This window comes from Schistocerca nitens, chromosome 3, assembly GCF_023898315.1.
Source record: "Schistocerca nitens isolate TAMUIC-IGC-003100 chromosome 3, iqSchNite1.1, whole genome shotgun sequence".
NCBI classification, from domain to species: domain Eukaryota; kingdom Metazoa; phylum Arthropoda; class Insecta; order Orthoptera; family Acrididae; genus Schistocerca; species Schistocerca nitens.
The window spans coordinates 945,668,291-945,691,368 of NC_064616.1; the positions used below are offsets into that span (position 1 = coordinate 945,668,291).

At 41.5% G+C, this 23,078-nt stretch overlaps 1 protein-coding gene across 1 annotated transcript in view; it reads right to left on the reverse strand.

Annotated features, from left to right (window-relative positions):
* LOC126249499 (inverted formin-2-like) overlaps positions 1 to 8,018 on the reverse strand; it is a 47,065-nt gene extending 39,047 nt beyond the window's left edge. The window contains exon 1 of the mRNA XM_049951151.1: positions 7,908 to 8,018. Coding sequence (XP_049807108.1) covers positions 7,908 to 8,018 — 111 coding nt within the window. The remainder of the gene's footprint in view (positions 1 to 7,907) is intronic.
* Positions 8,019 to 23,078: the final 15,060 nt, after the last annotated feature.

A 23,078-nucleotide genomic window follows, 5' to 3' on the forward strand; every position in this document is an offset into this window, starting at 1 on the left:
CTATCTACATTATTCCGTGATTTATTCAGTTTTCAAATTTATACTGACTTTTTGATCACCCGGTATCTTACACCATAAATTATGTTACTATTTTCCGCCGTTTTGCAGAATATGCCATGGCGACATTAAGTTATAGTAATTCAGCTGCCCCACAGTCACGCATTATTGAGCCAAAGGGTCTCACCGCATAAATTATGGTAACATTTACCATCGTTTTTTAAGTACGAACACTCTGCTGCTGATGGTACTTTCACTACAGCGTACAGACCTCGAATGACGAAACTCACACAATTGTAATAGTAATAAAAACGCGTAGGAGATGAGGGGGACTCGATTTAACTCACCCTGTTGTCCCAAAACCAAAAAAGTGAGGGGGTGACCTTCATTTTGGAGCCAGAACGCCCGCAGTGGATGCGTGACCTTCTGTATCCCGCCATTTTCAGTCACAGTTGCCTGGCAGTCGTGGGAGGACACGTGACAGATGCCGAGTTAGATTGTCACCACGAATGTGCTACATGCAAGTGCCCCAGAGGCGTGGGCGTGACGTTGGGATAAGATCGTTATGTGGGTTCGTTCCCTCTTATGTTGTCACAAGGCTACATAATTTATTGTAAAAAAAAGTTATTAAGAGAGCATATGTTGATAGAGATAAGTTGAAGAATTACTTCTTTTCCATGATAACTGACGCAAGACTACGACAGAGCTGAAATGTCTTCATTATCACCTACATTGCCTCTCACTTAAAAATGGGAGTTTAAAAGTTTTCCAAAAGTGGCATGACAGAGTAATAAAGACATACCTTTGTGATGTGTTACGATAAATCTTCTGAGCTGTTGATACGCTACAAAACACAACTCCTTTTACACCTTTATAACTCCGTATTTACAATTTCATTCCAGGTATTAGATCTCACGTTTAAAATATCCCTTCATTGTTCGTTATGTCAATAACATGCCAGTAATACATACTAGATCCGAAATCTCCTTACAGTCACCAGTGATATTTTGAATCACTCTGGTCTGACTCAGTAAATCAAGCTAATGGACTATTCCCGTTTGTACTGCATGCAGCTGACAGATAAACACGACTATATGTGCATATCCCAACAGAATGGATCGGATCATACGTCGCATGTATACACACGTAGCCATACGACAGATTTTTGTGTAGTGGGGTCGTTCCCATCACTACATTCGTGCTGGAATCGGTGGCTTTGGACAACTGAAAATCATTCGACTCCAAACCTAGTATGCGCACAACCAGTGCATCATACACTACAAACAAAACTAGCATATCTGGCCCAGTGGCCTCGGAGAATGGGTGTCGGTTAGGTGGATCATATAATTTATCCCAAAGTCGGGTTTATGAAAAGAGAAGAGAGAGTAACTTTTGTATACTCGTATGACTATGACGCTGAAGCTGTAGTTATGGTCGCCAGCAGCTAATTATAACAGATGGTGGATCTGTATGTGCTTCAAAAAGCAGATGGAACCATGGCGCTCAGGTTGATAGACAGAATTTTAGGAACACATAGTCACGCGTGCAGTTTGACCTTTAGGACAGCCATTCCCAAAGATTTGCATGCAAGTAATGAAAATCACCCACAAGGAACCGTGAATGTATAGCGTATGAAATATCATCAATTGCAAAATTTAGCATGGAGTTTACGTTAGCTGCAGCCATGTTGCATGTGAAAACGAATCGTACACCTAATACTATCGCCACTATAGGAGCACGTATTACAGCTATCAAAATGAACATAAAAGGATGCGTGGTATTTATGTGGACTATTGCAAATACCATCACAATCATACTCTGTTGATCCAAGAACTGAAAGTTAATTACCTATATGACTATCAGAACTGTTTTCCGTACTGGAATATACATAATGAATGTGCGAGTGCAGGTTGTAGACACGTGCCTGACAACAATGCAAGTTTGGGTCTGGCGGTGAAGCTTACTCGGATAGCCTATGTAAGGAGTGTGTTAGAACTCTCCATTACATTGATTAAATATTACAGTGAGTATCGAAAACAATATAGCCCACTTAAGGCTATTCTTTGCATTGTGTAAGATTCTACGATTCTCTATGGAAATAAATAAGCACTCAGATATCGATAGTAACAATCTGAGGGCGAAACATGGGAGCGCGATTCTAAGCATTGTTGTGAGACGAGGTCTGTCTGCGAGAGTAAAATTTCAGCAGTTTTGGTCGAGAGCTCTGAGACAGAAGACGTGTCACGCTGTCCTAACGTCGGTGATGGCACTCAAGGCCTGATTTCATTTATATGGTCAGGAGAGATTTAGACGGCTTAACTACGCTTGACGATGGAATTCAAGGTAAAATTCGCAAGCATAGCGTAAAGCATAATTGCAGGGCTAGGCTCGTAATTGTTAGTCCGAGTTTGCAATAATCGCATTTTTTGCTTGTCTGTTAAAAAAGCCTCCTTATCCTCAGAATAATAATAATTATTCTCCACATCTAATTCATAAATATGCTATGGTTATTAAACGTTAATGTAACTTTGAAACTGAAATAATTTGTTAATTTGGCACTCAGCCATTATCGATACTTGTAAGGTCATTGTCACGCATTTCGCCATTATTAATACTTGTCAAACTATTATTGGTCATGATGATTTCTGAAGTTTAAACAGACTTAATTTATGAAATCCCTTCTTACAAGTTATTTAGTGGTTAACAGGACCCAAGCAAATTTTTTATTAAATTCATTCTTAGTAACAATAAGCTTTAGCCGCTGCTGCTGCATGCTGTTGCGAATTGCTGTAAACCACTTGGAAAAAGGCAGTCATCTAAAGAGGTGAGTGCAAAACGTAGGGCCAATACAGAAAAACTGACACACCACAACATGTCATGTACTCTAATCCAGTAAATTCCGTTGCACAAGCCAGATTCTGTATCACCTGTAAATTCTTCTTCAAATACAGTGTCAGAGAGCTTAGGTATTCATTGTTACAGGTTCATTTGTTACCGCAGATTTTTATATTCAATTATGCAGTCAGATAGCTTATCCAAACGTTAGTTTTAAGTTTTTCATGTAACGATCTGTTGAGGGCTTAAATGATAGTGAAACTGACTCTCATACAACACGCACACAGTGTTATGAAGGTTATATTCCAATTACTGATAGCTCAGGTTGCCTGTCGAATCAATTTTCACAAAATAGCATAGGCTTTATTAGTTCTAGGTATGTTACACCTAATGGGTTGGGGTTGTTTTGGGGGTCATGCGAGGTCATCGGTCTCATCGGTTTAGGGATGGACGGGGAAGGAGGTCGGCCGTGTCCTTTCAAAGGAACTATCCCGGCATTTACCTGGAGCGGTTTAGGGAAATCACGGAAAATCTAAATCAGGATGGCCGGACGTGTTACACCTAATGGTAAGGCGATAAACGGCAAATCCGTGTTCCAGTCCCAGTCCGTCACAAATGTTCATATTTGCAAATGTGAATACATTTCATGTATTAGTGTGTTTCTTCCAGCTAGTGTAAAGTTCAAACACCTGCTCCCGTGCTAACGCACGCCTGTATGGTGGCGCTCGACTCGGAGGTAAACCGGTTCGAATTCTGGTGGTGGATGACATTTTCACCGGCAGTATGTGGCCGGCAATCTTTGCGTCAATGTCCAAACTTCTCCCGCAGTGTCTCATGAAGTGATAGGATGTGACACTGTTGATGATAATCCGTCCATCGATGGGGGCGGTGAGGTTGGCGGCCCCCTTGATGCTATTCGACACGAATAGACAATGTGCCGGCACCGAATTTCACCCTCTTCCTTCTGTCGTCAGCATCATAAAAAAAATTACACTACTCTATAAAGACATACGAGTCCACCACACACTGATCTATATCCTACAAATATATGTACGACACAACTCTCACATATCCACAAGGAAAGGGCCAATGTGCGCGGAGGAACAACATCCTTTGCGACAGGCGGCTGAACCCACACCTTTCGAACTATGCCGTACGTCATTTGCATTTTCATATTCCAAATAATGGTTCCAATGGTTCTGAGCACTATGGGACTTAACTTCTGAGGTCATCAGTCCCCTAGAACTTAGAACTACTTAAACCTAACTTACCTAAGGACATGACACACATCCATGCCCGAGGCAGGATTCGAACCTGCGACCGTAGCGGTCGCGCGGTTCCAGACTGTAGCGCCTAGAACCACACAGCCACTCTGGCCGGCTTAATATTCCAATTCGGTCTCTTACTTCCAGTATATTTTCGTGAAACGTTTTTCCCGTTGCCATGGGATGGACAAATCCTAAGTTGCTAGTCTTCCCTTCAATGAACAACAATATAAGGAGCTAGATCTGTCATCCCCCCCCCCCCTTGAACCTTGGACCTTGCCGTTGGTAGGGAGGCTTGCGTGCCTCTGCGATACAGATAGCCGTACCGTAGGTGCAACCACAACGGAGGGGTATCTGTTGAGAGGGCAGACAAACGTGTGGTTCCTGAGAGGGGCAGCAGCCTTTTCAGTAGTTGCAGGGGCAAGATTCTGGATGATTGACTGATCTGGCCTTGTAACACTAACCAAAACGGCCTTGCTGTTCTGGTACTGCGAACGGCTGAATGCAAGGGGAAACTACGGTCGTAATTTTTCCCGATGGCATGCAGCTTTACTGTATGGTTAAATGATGATGGCGTCCTCTAGGGTAAAACATTCCGGAGGTAAAATAGTCCCCCATTCGGACCTCCGGGCGGGGACTACTCAAGAGGAAGTCGTTATCAGGAGAAAGAAAACTGGCGTTCTACGGATCGGAGCGTGGAATGTCAGATCCCTTAATCGGGCAGGTAGGTTAGAAAATTTAAAAATGGAAATGGATAGGTTAAAGTTAGATATAGTTGGAATTAGTGAAGTTCGGTGGCAGGAGGAACAAGACTTCTGGTCAGGTGAATACAGGGCTATAAACACAAAATCAAATAGGGGTAATGCAGGAGTAGGTTTAATAATGAATAAAAAAATAGGAATGCGGGTAAGCTACTACGAACAGCATAGTGAACGCATTATTGTGGCCAAGATAGATACGAAGCCCATGCCTACCACAGCAGTACAAGTTTATATGCCTACTAGCTCTGCAGATAGTGAAGAAATTGAAGAAATGTATGATGAAATAAAAGAAATTATTCAGATAGTGAAGGGAGACGAAAATTTAATAGTCATGGGTGACTGGAATTCGTCAGTAGGAAAAGGGAGAGAAGGAAACGTAGTAGGTGAATATGGATTGGGGGTAAGAAACGAAAGAGGAAGCCGCCTGGTAGAATTTTGCACAGAGCACAACTTAATCATAGTTAACACTTGGTTCAAGAATCATAAAAGAAGATTGTATACATGGAAGAAGCCTGGAGATACTAAAAGGTATCAGATAGACTATATAATGGTAAGACAGAGACTTAGGAACCAGGTTTTAAACTGTAAGACATTTCCAGGGGCAGATGTGGACTCTGACCACAATCTATTGGTTATGAACTGTAGATTAAAACTGAAGAAACTGCAAAAAGGTGGGAATTTAAGGAGATGGGACCTGGATAAACTGACTAAACCTGAGGTTGTACAGAGTTTCAGGGAGGGCATAAGGGAACAATTGACAAGAATGGGGGAAAGAAATACAGTAGAAGAAGAATGGGTAGCTTTGAGGGATGAAGTAGTGAAGGCAGCAGAGGATCAAGTAGGTAAAAAGACGAAGGCTAGTAGAAATCTCTGGGTAACAGAAGAAATATTGAATTTAATTGATGAAAGGTGGAAATATAAAAATGCAGTAAATGAAGCAGGCAATGCAAAAGTATCAAAAATGAGATCGACAGGAAGTGCAAAATGGCTAAGCAGGGATGGCTAGAGGACAAACGTAAGGATGTAGAGGCTTATCTCACTAGGGGTAAGATAGATACTGCCTACAGGAAAATTAAAGAGACCTTTGAAGAAAAGAGAACCACTTGTATGAATATCAAGAGCTCAGATGGAAGCCCAGTTCTAAGCAAAGAAGGGAAAGCAGAAAGGTGGAAGGAGTATATAGAGGGTCTATACAAGGGCGATGTACTTGAGGACAATATTATGGAAATGGAAGAGGATGTAGATGAAGATGAAATGGGAGATATGATACTGCGTGAAGAGTTTGACAGAGCACTGAGAGACCTGAGTGGAAACAAAGCTCCGGGAGTAGACAACATTCCATTAGAACTACTGACAGCCTCGGAAGAGCCAGTCCTGACAAAACTCTACCATCTTGTGAGCAAGATGTATGAGACAGGTGAAATACCCTCAGACTTCAAGAAGAATATAATAATTCCAATCCCAAAGAAAGCAGGTGTTGACAGATGTGAAAATTACCGAACTATCAGTTTAATAAATCACAGCTGCAAAATACTTACGCGAATTCTTTACAGACGAATGGAAAAACTGGTAGAAGCCGACCTCGGGGAAGATCAGTTTGGATTCCGTAGAAATATCGGAACACGCGAGGAAATACTGACCCTACGACTTATCTTAGAAGCTAGATTGAGGAAAGGCAAACCTACTTTTCTAGCATTTGTAGACTTAGAGAAAGCTCTTGACAATGTTGACTGGAATACTCTCTTTCAAATTCTGAAGGTGGCAGGGGTAAAATACAGGGAGCGAAAAGCTATTTACAGTTTGTACAGAAACCAGATGGCGGTTATAAGAGTCGAGGAACATGAAAGGGAAGCAGTGGTTGGGAAGGGAGTGAGACAGGGTTGTAGCCTCTCCCCGATGTTATTCAATCTCTATATTGAGCAAGCAGTGAAGGAAACAAAAGAAGAATTTGGAGTAGGTATTAAAATCCATGGAGAAGAAATAAAAACTTTGAGGTTCGCTGATGACATTGTAATTCTGTCAGAAACAGCAAAGGACTTGGAAGAGCAGTTGAAGGGAATGGATAGTGTCTTGAAAGGAGGATATAAGATGAACATCAACAAAACCAAAACGAGGATAATGGAATGTAGTCGAATTAAGTCGGTTGATGCTGAGGGAATTAGATTAGGAAATGAGACAATTAAAGTAGTAAAGGAGTTTTGCTATTTGGGGAGCAAAATAACTGATGATGGTCGAAGTAGAGAGGATATGAAATGTAGACTGGCAATGCTAAGGAAAGCATTTCTGAAGAACAGAAATTTGTTAACATCGAGTATAGGTTTAAGTGTCAGGAAGTCGTTTCTGAAAGTATTTGTATGGAGTGTAGCCATGTATGGAAGTGAAACGTGGACGATAAATAGTTTGGACAAGAAGAGAATAGAAGCTTTCGAAATGTGGTGCTACAGAAGAATGCTGAAGATTAGATGGATATATCACATAACTAATGAGGAGGTACTGAATAGGATTGGGGAGAAGAGGAGTTTGTGGCACAACTTGACCAGAAGAAGGGATCGGTTGGTAGGACATGTTCTGAGACATCAAGGGATCACCAGTTTAGTATTGGAGGGCAGCGTGGAGGGTAAAAATCGTAGAGGGAGACCAAGAGATGAATACACTAAGCAGATTCAGAAGGATGTAGGTTACAGAAGGTACTGGGAGATGAAGAAGCTTGCACAGGATAGAGTATCATGGAGAGCTGCATCAAACCAGTCTCAGGACTGAAGACCACAACAGCAACAACAGATCTGTCATTCTGAACAGCCGTTTTTTGTTGTCTTTACTCATTTAGGATTCTGCATAAGCAGTCCCTGTTCCGCGCTACTGCGGGTTTGTCTACCTGTGATATGCTTGGCTGATTCACATGTGTCATGTCTTGTATTTCCTGACCTGTCATATCGTCACATAATGCCATTCGTTTATCACCTCCACATTTTCCTTGCAGGCATGCTGCGCATCTCCTACCACTACACTTATCCGAATTGCTACAGTCTAAATCCATGTCTAAGCTCACTTTTGGGTCTGTTAAGTTGTTCACAGTACTTCGAGCTTGCATTATAGCCTCAGCAACCGTTGATAACATCAATGCGTCGTCGGCGCCCTCCTTCGCCGTGGAGCCCACCATACATCACTTACGTTAGTCACTATTTCAAACCGCTACTGTATATCGCTTAATTGTGTATTCTGTTAGTCAATACTCACTTGCCGAGATACTGCACGCGGAAGAAATGGACTTGATTTCGGAGAGCGCTCGCGCACGATGTTTAATTGATCACAGCTTCGGTAAGACTAGAGTTACATTCTGTGAAATGACAAGGGGTTATAGCTGTAGCATAGGTGTGTCCTAAACATATGAATTAAATGTCAACTTAATACTAGCTCATTCCATTTAGCCGGCCGCGGTGGTCTAGCGGTTCTGGCGCTGCAGTCCGGAACCGCGGGACTGCTACGGTCGCAGGTTCGAATCCTGCCTCGGGCATGGGTGTGTGTGATGTCCTTAGGTTAGTTAGGTTTAAGTAGTTCTGATTTATAGGGGACTTATGACCTAAGATGTTGAGTCCCATAGTGCTCAGAGCCATTGAGCCATTCCATTTAAAAATTAAAATCTGTAATAACGCGTTTGGTTGACTCACAGGTAACTGAAACTCACCAGCTGGAGCCCACTATATTGTGACTTCCCATGAATTTCTACTACTACAGCACAATTACCGCAAAATTTACAGGTATCAGTGTTTCTGAATTTGTACACCTACTTAATATCAGTAGCAACTCCACTTTCAGTTTCACTTTTCCGAGTGGTTGCTGTTCCCTGAATATCTATAAATTCTTAGTCCACACTCCATGTGGGCATAGAAAAACAACACAAAACTATATAACTACGCTTAATTAGTAGACAAACGGGCCGCATGTATGCAGCTGTAGCGCGACACGTCGCATGCGATTCATCAGATTGCTTGGGAATTACGAGCGATCAGCGATCGATCGCTGCGATTGATAGAAAGTCCACACATGCGAGATCTGCCTACAGATCGTGCGACCTTCTTTCTGCATGTTCTCCGTTGTTTATTATAGTTGACACCACTGTAGATTAGAATCAGGACGGCGACCAAAACAAAGTTTGGTTCGATTTCACGATTAACAACTTCACAGGTCCTTCGCGTAAGTGTGGAAAAGCAGCACAAAGTGACATATAACACGAGGATCGACACATTGATAATGAGCTTCGTTTCCACAGATATTTTAATTCTAGTGCACAGTGGTGTTGATTAAAATAAATAACCTGTTACTAGCGTTCTTCGCGATGTTGCAAACAGCGGACAACAAAAATCCACGTAACCACAGCAATGGAAGATATAACGTCACAAGAAGACAGCCATTTCTAATGAACAAAGTCAGTAATTATTTGCGTTAGTGTCAGCAGCGGACCAGCAAAGTAAACGATTTCTCAGGTATGTTTCAGTCTCTTTTTTCGTCGGTTATCCTCAATACATATTGAGGTGGAAAACTACTACATCTGTGTGTTTCGTTCTAAATGTTTTCGCGTGAGCGAAATATGTTGCAGTATTAAATTATCTGAGCAAGTTAACAAACGATTTGTGACTGGTAGCGGTCTCTGAAAAACCTCTTTATAAATTTCAATAAACTATCACTGTTGAATACATGCGAATATGGCTTTCCGTTTGTAGAATACCCCATAATGATGACGAGGTACTTCGCCGAAATATTGTATCAGTTAGATACTATCATCCGTGTAGTATTCGTATTGGTGTATAATTTTGCACAGTTGTTCGTGTAACCTCTCTTATGAAGAGGAATAACCTGCTTTTTTTCCTGCAGCTGCTTCGGACTATTCACTGAGCGAGAGTTTCGTAATAAATGTAAGTTATAAATGTGGTTAAGAGCGCAGCTCACGCAATGTAACACACGGCAGTAATTCTGTCAGAGCCTGGATTGTAGTAACATGTCTCGACGTGTTTTTGGACTACTGGAAGAGCACTTGCCGCAGTTCTTTGGTTCACACGTTGAACGCGAGAAAGGACGTTGTTGACACCTGACCATCTGTTGTTTACCAGCTGCTCTTGCTAACTGAGTCGTTGTCAATTTACAGTTTTACCTACCTTCCCACACCGCGACAGCCACAACTTTCTTTTCTCGTAACCCAACGGATATAATCTGCTAAATGAATTAGTACTGCACAGTATCTTCCTGAAGTAAATACGTTAGTGTTGAATATGTTCATATCGGATTTGCAACTACAGTGAGAACAACTTGTGAGGCATAATGCAGCACGTGCCCCTGAACTGACAGTTATGTATAGACACAGACAATGAATTACTTTCTGACGTCACTTAGTGAAGTGTGATAATAATAATCTTGACTTAGCAAATACTACTAGTTTGCAGTTTAAGACTTTATTTAAGGTTAAAAATGCACGAAGCATATAACTGTAGTAGCTTTCGACAACTAGATTAACGAGTCACAACTGAAATCGGTAATTTCGCACAAATATCTGTCAATAGCAATGCTTGCGGATGTCTTGTAAGTGGGAATGTAAAAGAACGTAAATCATTCCTATTTACGAAAAGGGTAAAATGATATATTCGTGGTCTCATTTCGATAACGTCCATAAGCGATATCTTGCAAATTTGTGACTAACTGATCCCAGTATAAGACTCTAGACGATGAATGTTCAATAAAAACGAAATCAAAATCGTGCCATCTCCAACAAATCAAAATAGGGCCACTAATGCTCTTTATACGCACGAGTCATTTGCCAGATCGGATGAGAATCACTGTTGGATTCTTCGCTGGCGAGGCATTGTATACCGCAGGGCTTCGCAGCATACGTGCTCGTGGAACAAGCTGTGAACAGCAGGGAGACAGCACGGAGAACCCCCACTACTGCACAAGTGGAGGAGGGTGGAGCCGAATGTAGAGTCGAATGGGGGATGGAACAGCTGCGCAACATGTTCGTCAATCAATTTAAATCCGCCACCCGCTTCTTGGGAATCACCGTATGAGATATAATTGCTACAAATGAAACAAATAAACAAAAATGTACACGTGCAAACTAATTTTATTAACGCATAGTTCCACTTTTTCTTAATTTACTTTGTGAGCTGTTACACAAAAATGAAGTCATTAATCCTGGAATGCTACACTTATTTTCATCGAAGGGTCTGTTACACTGGAATACAGGAGTACCTCAAACAAAAACGGTCTTTTAAAATGTTTAATTTTTTTATTTCAAAATAATATAATAAAAATTTAAATCAAACTTAAGAAAATAGAAAAAATGCTTACAAAGAAAAAAATAAACTACTGAAGACATGAAGCACACACTTTTCGTTGATGGTTCAAACAAATATTTTTTTTACAAATAGCATATTTAACTCTGTATTTTCAGTCACGAGCTCTAGGGCAGAGAATACACCGCTCTGTGGTGGATTCTAGAGCCCCTTGGGCTTCTTCCTTTGGTAGATCTGAAACACTATTTATGGTTTGACGGAGTTCTCTTCCTAAAGTTGTGTTTTCCAAACGTCTTAACATGTCTGGTCGCATCATATCTACAGCCAATCTCTTTAAGTAAGATCTACTGTTCTGAAATATTTCCTTATCACCTGCAGAGCTCTGTCTCAACAGTAACATAGAGCTATGTCCAGTAATGTTTAATAAGTTATAGCCGGCCGTTGTGGCCGAGCGGTTCTAGGCGCTTCAGTCCGGAACCGCGCTGCTGCTACGGTCGCAGGTTCGAACCCTGCCTCGGGCATGGATGTGTGTGATGTCCTGAGGTTAGTTAGTTTTAAGTAGTTCTAAGTCTAGGGGACTGATGACCTCAGATGTTAAGTCCCATAGTGCTTAGAGCAATTTGAACCAATACGTTATAGAATAGGAAGAGAGGCCACCTATAGATTTTCCTCGCACAAGAATACGAATGACATAACTGATCTAGCATGTCAACACCTCATTTGGTAGAGTTATAAAACTGAACAATTTCCAGGAGTTCTACTGTATTTGGTTCATCTCCCTTTTCAATGCATATTTGACAGCATAAGAACATTCTGTTTCTTCTGTTTAGGAGGCCAGTATCATAACAGGGCAAGGTTACCACTGAAACAGAACATTTACCTTTCTCCTCTTGTTGCTGAGGGTGATGGAAAAATCTCTCCCTTATTTCTTTATTTAGCATACCAACTATGCCCCGAGATGACTGGGTGCTGTTGTGTCGTCTTTATCATCATCGTTCATCCCGATTACGGTCGGAGGAAGGCAACGGCAAACCACCTCCATAAAGACCTTGCCTAGTACGGCGGTGCGGGTCTCCCGCATCGTTCCCCTACGCTCTGTCAAGAAGGACGCGACTTCATTTCCATTTCCATTCTGAAATTAAATCTAAATTTTCTTTTGTAAAGCACAGCTGCCAAACATCCAGAGCGCTCTTTACATGTCTTGCTTCGTTTTTATTCCCTGGTAACCGCACTACAAGATTCCTTTTAGGAGTGTGATGAACAAAATCTCAGGGTCTGAAATCACGTGGGCTCTGTGCAACAAGGTACGAAGTGTCCCTCCTTACTGAACCGGGTGGTGACAACTATCAGTCTGTAGATACAGTTCAGGGTGAGTAGGCTTCCTGTAAACAGTATGTCCCAACATACCATCAACCTTCCTCATGACCAATCATCAAGAATGGGAAAGCAGTCATTCTTTCCCATCTCCCGTCGTGAAACGAATACTTTTACATTATGGCACTGACCCTCTTGCCTCACAGTGTGATAAATGTATTGACAGTTATTGCTATTAACTTTGAAGTAACAAACAGTTTACTTACTTTTTTCTACCTGTGTCGTTTTCATCTGACTGCTCCTTATATCGCTAATGTAAGAAGTACTCTTCTACCTTGTATGCTGACTTAAGGAGTATATGTGATGATGTAGAAATGAATGCAACCATTACTTGGCTCACTTGTACACAAGGTGTAACTAAATTCAGTTTACAGGCTTTGAGGACAGGTTTCTCTCACCAAAACAAGAAAAAAGCCTACTAAAACATGGGCTCTACCTTAAGAGTTATGAGCACTTGTTCATGTTCGATACTGTGAAACACCCTCTCTTCTATTGAACAAGCCGTTAAGGTATTCATTTTTGAGCCCATGTTTATTGTACATTTTTCCTTTGTTTGGTCCACACTACTTCCTTCCCAAATAGGGAAAGCTTTCAGTAGAGGAGATGTGGTTCACAGTATCGAAGATGAACAATTGCTCATAAATCTTAAGGTATCCATTTCAGAGCGCATTATTACTAGTCATTTTTTCTTGTTTTGGTGTAAGGAACCTGTCCTCAAATTCGGCAAAGGGAATTTAGTTAGACCTTGTATAAATCAAATGATAGGTTTCGATTCTCAGTAGGATACTGGTTAACCATATTTATATCGAGAAAAATATGGCTTACAAAACACTTGTACTCGTCAAGCGTGTAGGGTCCATATCATACAGAACTAGAAGTGGATATTGACCATATAGGGCAGCATTAATGTTCGTTGACTTGATTTACTCTCAGGAGACTGAAACGAACGCGTGAAAATCAGAACTATATGACACTCAAAGAAAGACAACTAATAGTTGAAAAAAATTTGTTTAGAAAATTGAAAGTACCCGCATTCACGGTGTAATTTACGAATATTCTTAAGCCACTTACATATATCGTGAAGATAAAATCAGGATAGCAAGATGTAACGCAAGTCCATCCTTAAGACACACTTGACACAACAAATAATACACTGTGCAAAAGAATTAAGAGAACACGTCTTTCAGTGTCCGGTACGTTAAATCAATCTCGATACAGGCGGTAGCTGTAGTCTCATAACATAGCTTGAGATCTTCGCTTACGGTGTATGCAACAACTAAAGTCATTCGCCATCTATCGGCTGTGTTACGCGTTACAATATCAGGTCATCCCCTCAAGAAGTAAGTGGGAACCGGTGTCCTAGTGTTCTCTGGCGAGGTACACAGACAGCAGTTATCATTTGTGGACGATGTATTCAACTGAGAGCATGCAATGCGACTTCTTACTGTAGTGCGAGTTGAAAGGACAGCCTGTTTGATCCATGAAGGATGGACTTTCTGTCGTGTTGCTGTGGATGCTAATGTCCCTTCATCTGTGCTCCATAGATTGTGGAGCCGGTCGGGGTGGCCGAGCGGTTCTAGGCGCTACAGTCTGGAACCGCGCGACCGCTACGGTCGAAGGTTCGAATCCTGCCTCGGGCATGGATGTGTGTGATGTCCTTAGGTTAGTTAGGTTTAAGTAGTTCTAAGTTATAGGGGACTGATGACCTCAGCAGTTAAGTCCGATAGTGCTTAGAGCCATTTGAACCATAGAGTGTGGACACGTTACAGGCAGACATGTTAGTATACAAGGCGATTTGGAAAATGTCGCCGATGCAACACAACCCGGCGTGGAGACCGGTATCTGGCCATCTCTGCGTTGCAGCGTCGCATGGATACCACCAAAGCACGGTAAGACATCTCAGAAGGGCCGCTGGAGCCGCTGTGTATGATAAGGCTGTAATGAACAGGTCACGAGAAAGGACCGTGCGGCCCAGACGCCCTTTTCGAGTAATCAGCTTGACACGACAATATCTCACAGGTCGCCTTCAATACTGCCATTCCGATGTCAACTGGCAACTTCATCACTGGCGAAATGTGTTATTCATAGACGAGTCCACATTTCCTCAGACGCATGATGATAGCGGTGTTCGTGTGTGGAGATGCAGTGGTGACCGGTACCCGCAAAGCTTTGTTCAGGAAATCGACATATTCGGTCAAGGTTCTGGGATCGCGTGGGTAAGCATCAGTGTCGACAACCGTACGGATCTTGTCGTTGTCCGTGGTCGCCTGACTCTCCAAGAACTCCCAAGGGCCCTCATTGAAGAAAGGGAACTCATACTGCAGGATGATCTCCGTATACTTATTCAGAGCATGCCACGTAGGTGCGAGGCGGTGATAAACACTCACACAGGATATACGTGTCATTAAACATCCCAAAGTCCAATGAAAAGCACTCAGGATGACGGGATGAATGACTGTTTCCACTTCGTTTTTCACACCTGTCGGCCGTTGCAGTTTTTATTATTTAAATGAACGAGAATGTTCTGTCATGCACTTAATTTTTGACAAATGTAGGTATAAATTGGTAAGATACCCAGTTCTCAATTATTGCTCAGTGGAATATGGCAGACACCAAAAGTCACGTTCCCCTAATTCTTTTGAGCTGTGTACTTTTTGCCACACTGTTTACAGGCATTTCGAAAGTATAGTAGTAAAATACAAATAAGTTCTAGTGCTCTTCATTCAGTGCCACACTAATGTTTATTAACTAAAGTATGATCATATGGGGTATCAAACGAAATCTGTGACTAGATTGAGGATTTCTTGGTAACGAAGTCGTAGCATGTTGTCCTGGATGAAGACTCAACAAAAGAAACAAGTAACTTCAGAGCGCCCCCAGAGAAAAGTATCGACACTCTGCTGTTCGTTTTGTTTATAAATGACCTAGTGAAGAATATTAATAACAGCCTCAACTTGTTTGGGGATGATGCAGTTATCTATATGGAAGTCTTATTTGAAGAAAAAAAAACACAAACATCCAGTCAGATTTAATAAGATATTAAGTTGTAAATAATAGATTCCAGCTATCAGTCGTCCTTTTGATTTATTTATTTATTTATTTATTTATTGGCAGATGTAGATTTCAGCTAGAAACTAGCCATTCTCGATGCACTACCATTTTTGATCAATGCATGTAATGCCTGTTGGACGGGCTTAATCCACAGTTCATTGAATACTCAATGAACTGTGAATAGCCGGCCGCGGTGGTCTCGCGGTTCTAGGCGCGCAGTCAGGAACCGTGCGACTGCTACGGTCGCAGGTTCGAATCCTGCCTCGGGCATGGATGTGTGTGATGTCCTTAGGTTAGTTAGGTTTAAGTAGTTCTAAGTTCTAGGGGACTGATGACCACAGCAGTTGAGTCTCATAGTGCTCAGAGCAATTTGAACCATTTGAACTGTGAATATTCATATTGAATATTCAATGAACTGTGGATGACGCCAGACCAACAGGCATTAAATAAATTTATCAAAAATGATAGTGCATTGAGAATGGCTAGTTTCTAGCTGAAATCCAGATCTGCCAATAAAAAAAAACTAAAAATTCAAAAGGTCGACTGATAGCTGAAATCTATTATTTACAAGTCAATATTAACAGCCGCTGCGTGCAACAGCCTTCTGAATGGAAGGTAACCTGATGAAGATAGGAAGTGGTGCAAAGATTGGCGACTGGCTTTGAACATACGGAACCGGTCTTTGTCAGTGGCGTCATTTGAATGCGGTATGGAGGTACGTGGGGTCAGTACACCGCTCTCTCCGTCGTTGTCGGCTTTGCACGCGTTGGTGCCGCTACTTCTCAATCAAGAAGCTGCTCAAGTAACACCACGAGGCTGAGTCGATCCCGTTCCAGTCCTCCTACCAAGAAAAACTCCCTGACAGCGCCGGCCGGAGTGGCTGTGCGGTTCTAGGCGCTACAGTCTGGAGTCGAGCGAGCGCTACGGTCGCAGGTTCGAATTCTGCCTCGGGCATGGATGTGTGTGATATCCTTAGGTTAGGTAGGTTTAATTAGTTCTAAGTTCTAGGCGACTGTTGACCTCAGAAGTTAAGTCGCATAGTGCTCAGAGCCATATGAACCATCCCTGACAGTACCGGGAATTTTACCCGAGTCCTTCACATGGCAACAGCTACCCTGACCACTTACAGTAGCTACTGAAGTGGGTAATACACTATTGCCCTCCGACACATTATTTCCGTAGGGATCGCGAGACAAGAGCATATCGTTTACAGCCCGCACAGAGACTTTTAAAATGCCATTCTCCTGTTCTCCAGACGCAAATAGGAGGTGAGGAAAATCTTAAATGTGGTACAATTTGAAATACTTTCTGCCGTGCATTTTACAGTGTCTTGCTGTCTGTGGCTGTAAATTTTGACGGCTGGAAAGCGTGTGTAATGCAGTCGAAGGTCCACAAATTTCCTGTACTTTACTTAATTTCTTGATGCTTCTCTCCTTTCATTTTTGTGTCTAACCTCTCAGTCACTATTCAAAACGAAGTTTAATTAAACTCCACGCCGTGTGTCCAGCTGCATATGAGACCGATGACTTGAGTGTCTGGCGCTATACGACCGTGCGCCATCACGTTAATTGTGTAATCGTGCGGTCAGAGAGTCCAGACGTGGTGTGTAGCGAGTGATGTCCAAGCCCGGTAGTGGGGCGCTGGCTGCGATGTTGGGGGTAGCGGCGATAAGCGGTCGCAGGTCAGCTCGAATCAGTAGCTAGGCAGCATGCACGGGAGGCGGTTGTCACGACTCCCGCTTCTGCTGGCCCTGCTGGCCGCTGCGTCTGCAAGTAAGTCCTGCTTCCTCTACAGCTGTCTGCTCTACCTCCGTCGTGTCGGACGTCAGAGAGTGATTCTTTTAATATTTATTGCCTCCAACTGTGGCACTACCCACAGGTGACCTCTGTAACAAGAGAAAAGAACACCAGTTACGTCTTTCGGACGTCTTCAAACGTAACTTTCGAGCACACTTCAGTTCTTGACCTTTTTTTCCCACCAACGGTCAGCGAAAATTGTTCATACATTGGAGTGTTGTGGATAATATTGCAAAGAGAGCAGTTTCCTGAAATCATTTCGTTAAAATCGTGACAGCTGGATTAGGTTATTATTTTCGTGCAAGCCGTGTGCGCAACAGCAAGACGCAACAGTGACACCTGTACCAAGACAAAGGGATACCATCACGTGTTCAGGGCGTGTTCGCACGTAATTATCGAGTGCTCTGTAGTTCTTGACCTTTTTTCACCCCACAAAGGTCAACGAAAGTGTTCATATATTGGAGTGTTATGGATAATGTTGCCAAGACAACGGTTTTGTGGGACCATTTCGTTAAATTCGTGACAGGTGGATTAGGTTATCATCTTCGCGACAACCGAAAGCGTCGCAAAACGCCACAGTGACATTTGTAACAAGACAAAGGAAATCCACCACGTCTTTCGGGCGTGTTCTTACGTAACTACAGTGTGCTCTTTAGTTCTTGACCTTTTTTTCCCACCAACACTTGGCGAAATTTCTTCATATATTGGAATGTTGCAAAGAGCGCGGTTTCGCGGGACCATTTCGTTAAAATCGGGCACAATGAACACAGAAATTATAGCGGGGCACATACATTTTGCAAATAAATGGTCCGACCAAATGTAATGAATTATTGAAGCGACCGCCTTTCAAACGTGAAGAGGAAGAGAGGAAGTCCCAGCCCCGGGTGCTAGTGTTTGCCACGTCACGTTTCTGCTTTGTGATGAGACATGTTTGACACTTCTGCGCCTGGTTGGGCTTTCTGTGAAAAATGATTTGTTTAAGTAGTGAGCGCTGTATGGGGCAAAAGGACATCTTAAGTTTATAATCTGCTGTTCGGATGAATAATCTGCTGCGAAGAAGACTTTACTGGAAATTCCCCAGCGAACAACGTCGGTAAGCACAGAGATTAAATTCTGCTTGCAGAGGGCAAGTAGGATTGTTTCTGTTAGAAGCGCTGTTGTATCGTTTTGTGGATTTACTCGTTCATTTACTACATATATCTGAATGTTTCACATCTCAGTTCGTCGTTCAGAATGAATTTTCTACCCTTCTTGTTCCGTTCTCAGATTATATCCGAGGACGGTTTCTGACAACCGGCAGTGTAAGTCGGAATTTCGCCAATTTAGTCATGGGCATTACACTAGGTGTATACTGACTAATCGGTAGAGTAGCCCGAGGTTGCGAAATTAACGAATGAGAACTCCAGATAAAGAGAGAGGTATCAAGCTGATCTGTAGTGTTTTCGTTCGCCCCATTTTTAAAAGTACTTTGCCATATTTAACGCACTTTTTATAATACTAAAATTACAAGGTACATTCGGAAGACGCATATCAGATAATGGACCAGTCTCCGACGAATATTTTGACGCGTGTTATGTGCATATATCGTACAGAAATTACGAAAAATGCAAGGGGGAATGGGGGAGGAGATGCACAACGTATCTTTCACCCTCTTTCTTTGCAAAGATATGCAGCTGAGTAAACCTTCTTTCTTTGATATTTGTAGTAAAACTAAAATAGTACTCTATATTTTACTGAGTTCTTATTTAGTATTTTGAACAACAGCATGATGCTGTTGATGGCACCAACCCTAACACAAAAATTGTTAAAGGAAATGTTTGAAGAATGTGGTCCTCGTGACACACATACTAAATGATAACACCAGTTATTTCTATGTTAACAAACGCCAGTTTTAAACCCTGACAATAATTGTCCACGGTATGTCTGTATATAAAGCTCGTGCAGTCTCAGTTTCTAATGTCCCATTGTCCTGCCATTAAAACTCCATAGATGCCTTAGAGAAGCAGCTAGGCAAAGAAACACATAAAGTGGCTTTTTTTTGTAAGAAAGATTGGGAAGGGGGAGGCTAATGACGTTGTGTATTGCGCGTGAGGGTGGAAATATAATGTTTTTTAGAGTAGTGAAAAAGCTTGTCACTACTCATGTGTAATCTGACCACAATTACCAGCAAGTGATATTAAGAAAGCTTTCTTCGAGATGAGGAATGTTCAAAATGTTGGTTTAATAGTTTTGAACTCCTCTCAATCACGCTATTCCTTTTCTCTAGAGGTAAATATGGGGGAGCCAACAGGAGAGTTGACTAAAACTGTCGCCATCCTGAATGTTCTAGTAAATCTCCGTTGAACAGACGTTCTGTTAGATAGTTGTTGTGGGACGCCAGTGAAACAAGCTGGGCTTACACTGACCGCTATCGTTGGCAACCCTAATTGTAGATTAGAAGACAACTTTTATCAGGAATATGGAGGTCAATTATTATCAGACCACAATATTTCCTACGGAAATTCTGTAAAGACTGCACTAGCGATGAACAGTCAGGCTATTCTTGGGTTCAGAGCCAGATAAATCATTTAGAGAGAAGTACCGGTGCAGTGACCTCAGAAAAATACTTTAGTTCACGTTTTGTGAAGTTGACAGATCCATGTAAAGTTGACATTTGTTTGTTATCATGTAGATAATACAGAACTATGTCGTTTTGGGATACAATAAAAATATATTTACTCATTACAGTTTCTCATGATCCAAATTGCAATTGTAGACGTCAGAGTAACAGAAATGGACGCGCTGTTTGAGCCGTAAATAATCTGTTCACTAAGCCTGAGAAGCATTCTAGTCTATGTTAGGAAGACGCTGCTGAATATGTTCAGCAAGACTTTCTTTGCCGGTAGAAGCACATTTGGCCTGCAGTTGTAGCCTGCCGCAAAGTTCTGCTTACAAGCGTATTTAATGTTTTACGATAGCAGTTACATGTCCTTGGTCGTCATTTGTTGCTTAAGTACATGTTTCGGATCACAGTTCTTACAGTGGATCCATGTAATATGTATACATTTTCGACAAAACCAGTTCTTTCAAAGTGACATACCCCGACTCGCGTGCCTTATCTCCAAGTTAACGCAACCTGTAGTTAAATAAGTGGATTGTAAATGGTGCTTTTATAGAACACGTTTGGTCTGCGTTATTACGCAATCGCAAATCGTACGTACTTTTGTGAGTTAGAATTTTCAATGGCTGCTAATTTCACGCACTATCTATGGCCAAAAATTAATTTTTCTTCAACGTTTGAAATCCCTTAGCAAAGTTGTTGTATACACTTGCAGATGCATAAATAATTTTTATTCTTGTTTTACTTTCTTAAATTGTCATTGTTATCTGGACTCTAATCATGTACGGCCTACCACACTTTAATTCAGACTGCAATATTTTATCTTATACTAGTCCAACAAACGTCTCCCAATCCGTTATATATCGTTTTGTAAAAAAATATCGGCAAGAATTTGTTTCTTGTGAGAAAATATATATGTATACATTTATATTGTCAGTACTATGATGCTTGTTCGAACTGGTGATTTAGCTGAACCGCTGCGTTCCGTTCAGTTTTCGTCGTAAATACAGATATTTGAAAAGCGTATTTGCAGACCTCACAACTAAAATTTTCATTCTCTGGACAACAGTGAAACATGGCAGGCAGAAACTGTGCTGCTGGTTTTGTTTTGGAATTCACTTGATCACTATAAGAGAAAAAAATATTTGCTCTCGCTCTCTTACTGAGCTCGTAAATAGAGCAAAGCGGTTATTGCGTTTGGGAATAAAAGCTTTGTAAAATCACAGCAGAAACATTCCATCTCGTGTGGATCTGAAACAGAAAGTGCACTGTAAACAATCTTTTGTTCGCTCTGATAATTTTGTGAAACCATTGAAAATATATCGTACTGGGTTTTCTATCTTGTCCTGCCTTCTTCATTTCAGTACATGCATGGGAGCCAACATTTTCTGCGCGTTGTACTGTGTTCCATTCCACCGCTTGGCTTGCAATTTTTAGTCACTAGTGTACATTCCAGTGCACGCTTGAAGAAAGAGATCTGCACAGTTTTTCGTATCCTGATATTGTTTAGTGAATACTATATGTGGCCACTTGATACTGGTACATACATCATACAACTCCTAAAGCCTGTATATCAAACTTCCTCTTCCCACATTTTTTCCACTTCATTCTTTTCTCACGAGACAACCGTCGAATCTACGCACCTATTTCTCTTCTATATACTTCTGCAGTTAAATATTTTCCCTAGTGCTACTAAAATTACCTTGTCTTCCCTAATATTCATGTGTTGTTGTGGTCTTAAGTCCGAAGACTGGTTTGATGCAGCGCTCCATGCTACTCAGTACTGTGCAAGTCTCTTCCATCTCCGAATAACTACTGCAAGTATAGCTCTTAAAATTTCAGTAGCACGTGAGAAAATTTTGTTTACATTTGTTCTGATGCTTAAACGTCTGACAGCGTACGTTTAGAAATTAAATGGCATTTGTTTTTATTCATCGTGCATTTGCACAAGAATGAAATATTGTTCTTTTTATCTCTTCAAACTTTCCTGCTGAACATTCCGCCTTATTGAGATTCAGTATTTCAGTGCTCCTTGGTCTCTATAATATAGAAGAAACTTTCATCATATGTGTTAGTATTAAGTAGTTAAGAAATTATATTCGCATCCGGAAGAAATGGGATGCAAGCCAGGCACGTTTATCATACATTTAACCTCTCCATGTTTCATCTTCGGATTAATCGCTTGTTGGTTGCCTTCATCGTTGCCGTTTCCTGTATAAACAAATCTATCTGAAAGTTCTTTGATCAGTTTGTGTCGATTTTTCCTCATTTCACTAGAAACAATTACCTTTGAGAACTGTGTTCTTGAACTCGTTTCGACTTTTTTAACTGGGCTTGGCGCAGCAGACTTCTTCTCACATCTGCAGATGAATGCTTCTTTGTGTTTCCCTTTTGTTTCATTCTTTTGACCTAGCCTACATTTCACTGTTTTATAGTGTAACTGCTTTTTTCCAGAAGAAAAAAATAAATCAGTTTTCTAATTATTATTCCTGTTTACAGTCTTCGATACTTATTTTTCCCCGTCATGCACTGTAGAGTTATAGACTCCTGTATTAATTTCATAGCCAATCGATACAACATCGAAATTTAACCTGAGTGGCGTAAATGTTTTTGTTCGGCTCACTCTAAGCAACATTTATTCTGCTCATCCCTCTCTAAGCAACCTTCTTTTACTTCCTTCTCCAATTGGAGTAACTCGATACATGAACACAGTAAATGGTAATCTAATTGTTCTGCTGTCTACGGAACACACCCTGTAGCACCCACGACTTTCATAAGGTTTCTCAAGACCATAAGCAACTTACGACATTGGCGGCACAACAGTTATGGACATTTAATTTAGCGAAAGCGATTTGGAGAATTAGACGATTTCTTAGGCTTTCACATTCATTGCAGATTCGTGTGGACTGACGGACACTCGTTTCAAAGCGTCTTTTTATGTACATGTTAAATGAGAGCTGCTTACAATCCTGTGTTGACTAGTACATTACATGGGAGCACTAGTCACCTCATATGAAGGACCTCCACATGTGCATGAAATCTAATACTTTGACATTCATGTGGTGAGGTATACAACAAAGGAAAATTTTCTTTGCTCAAAATAATATTCTATTTTG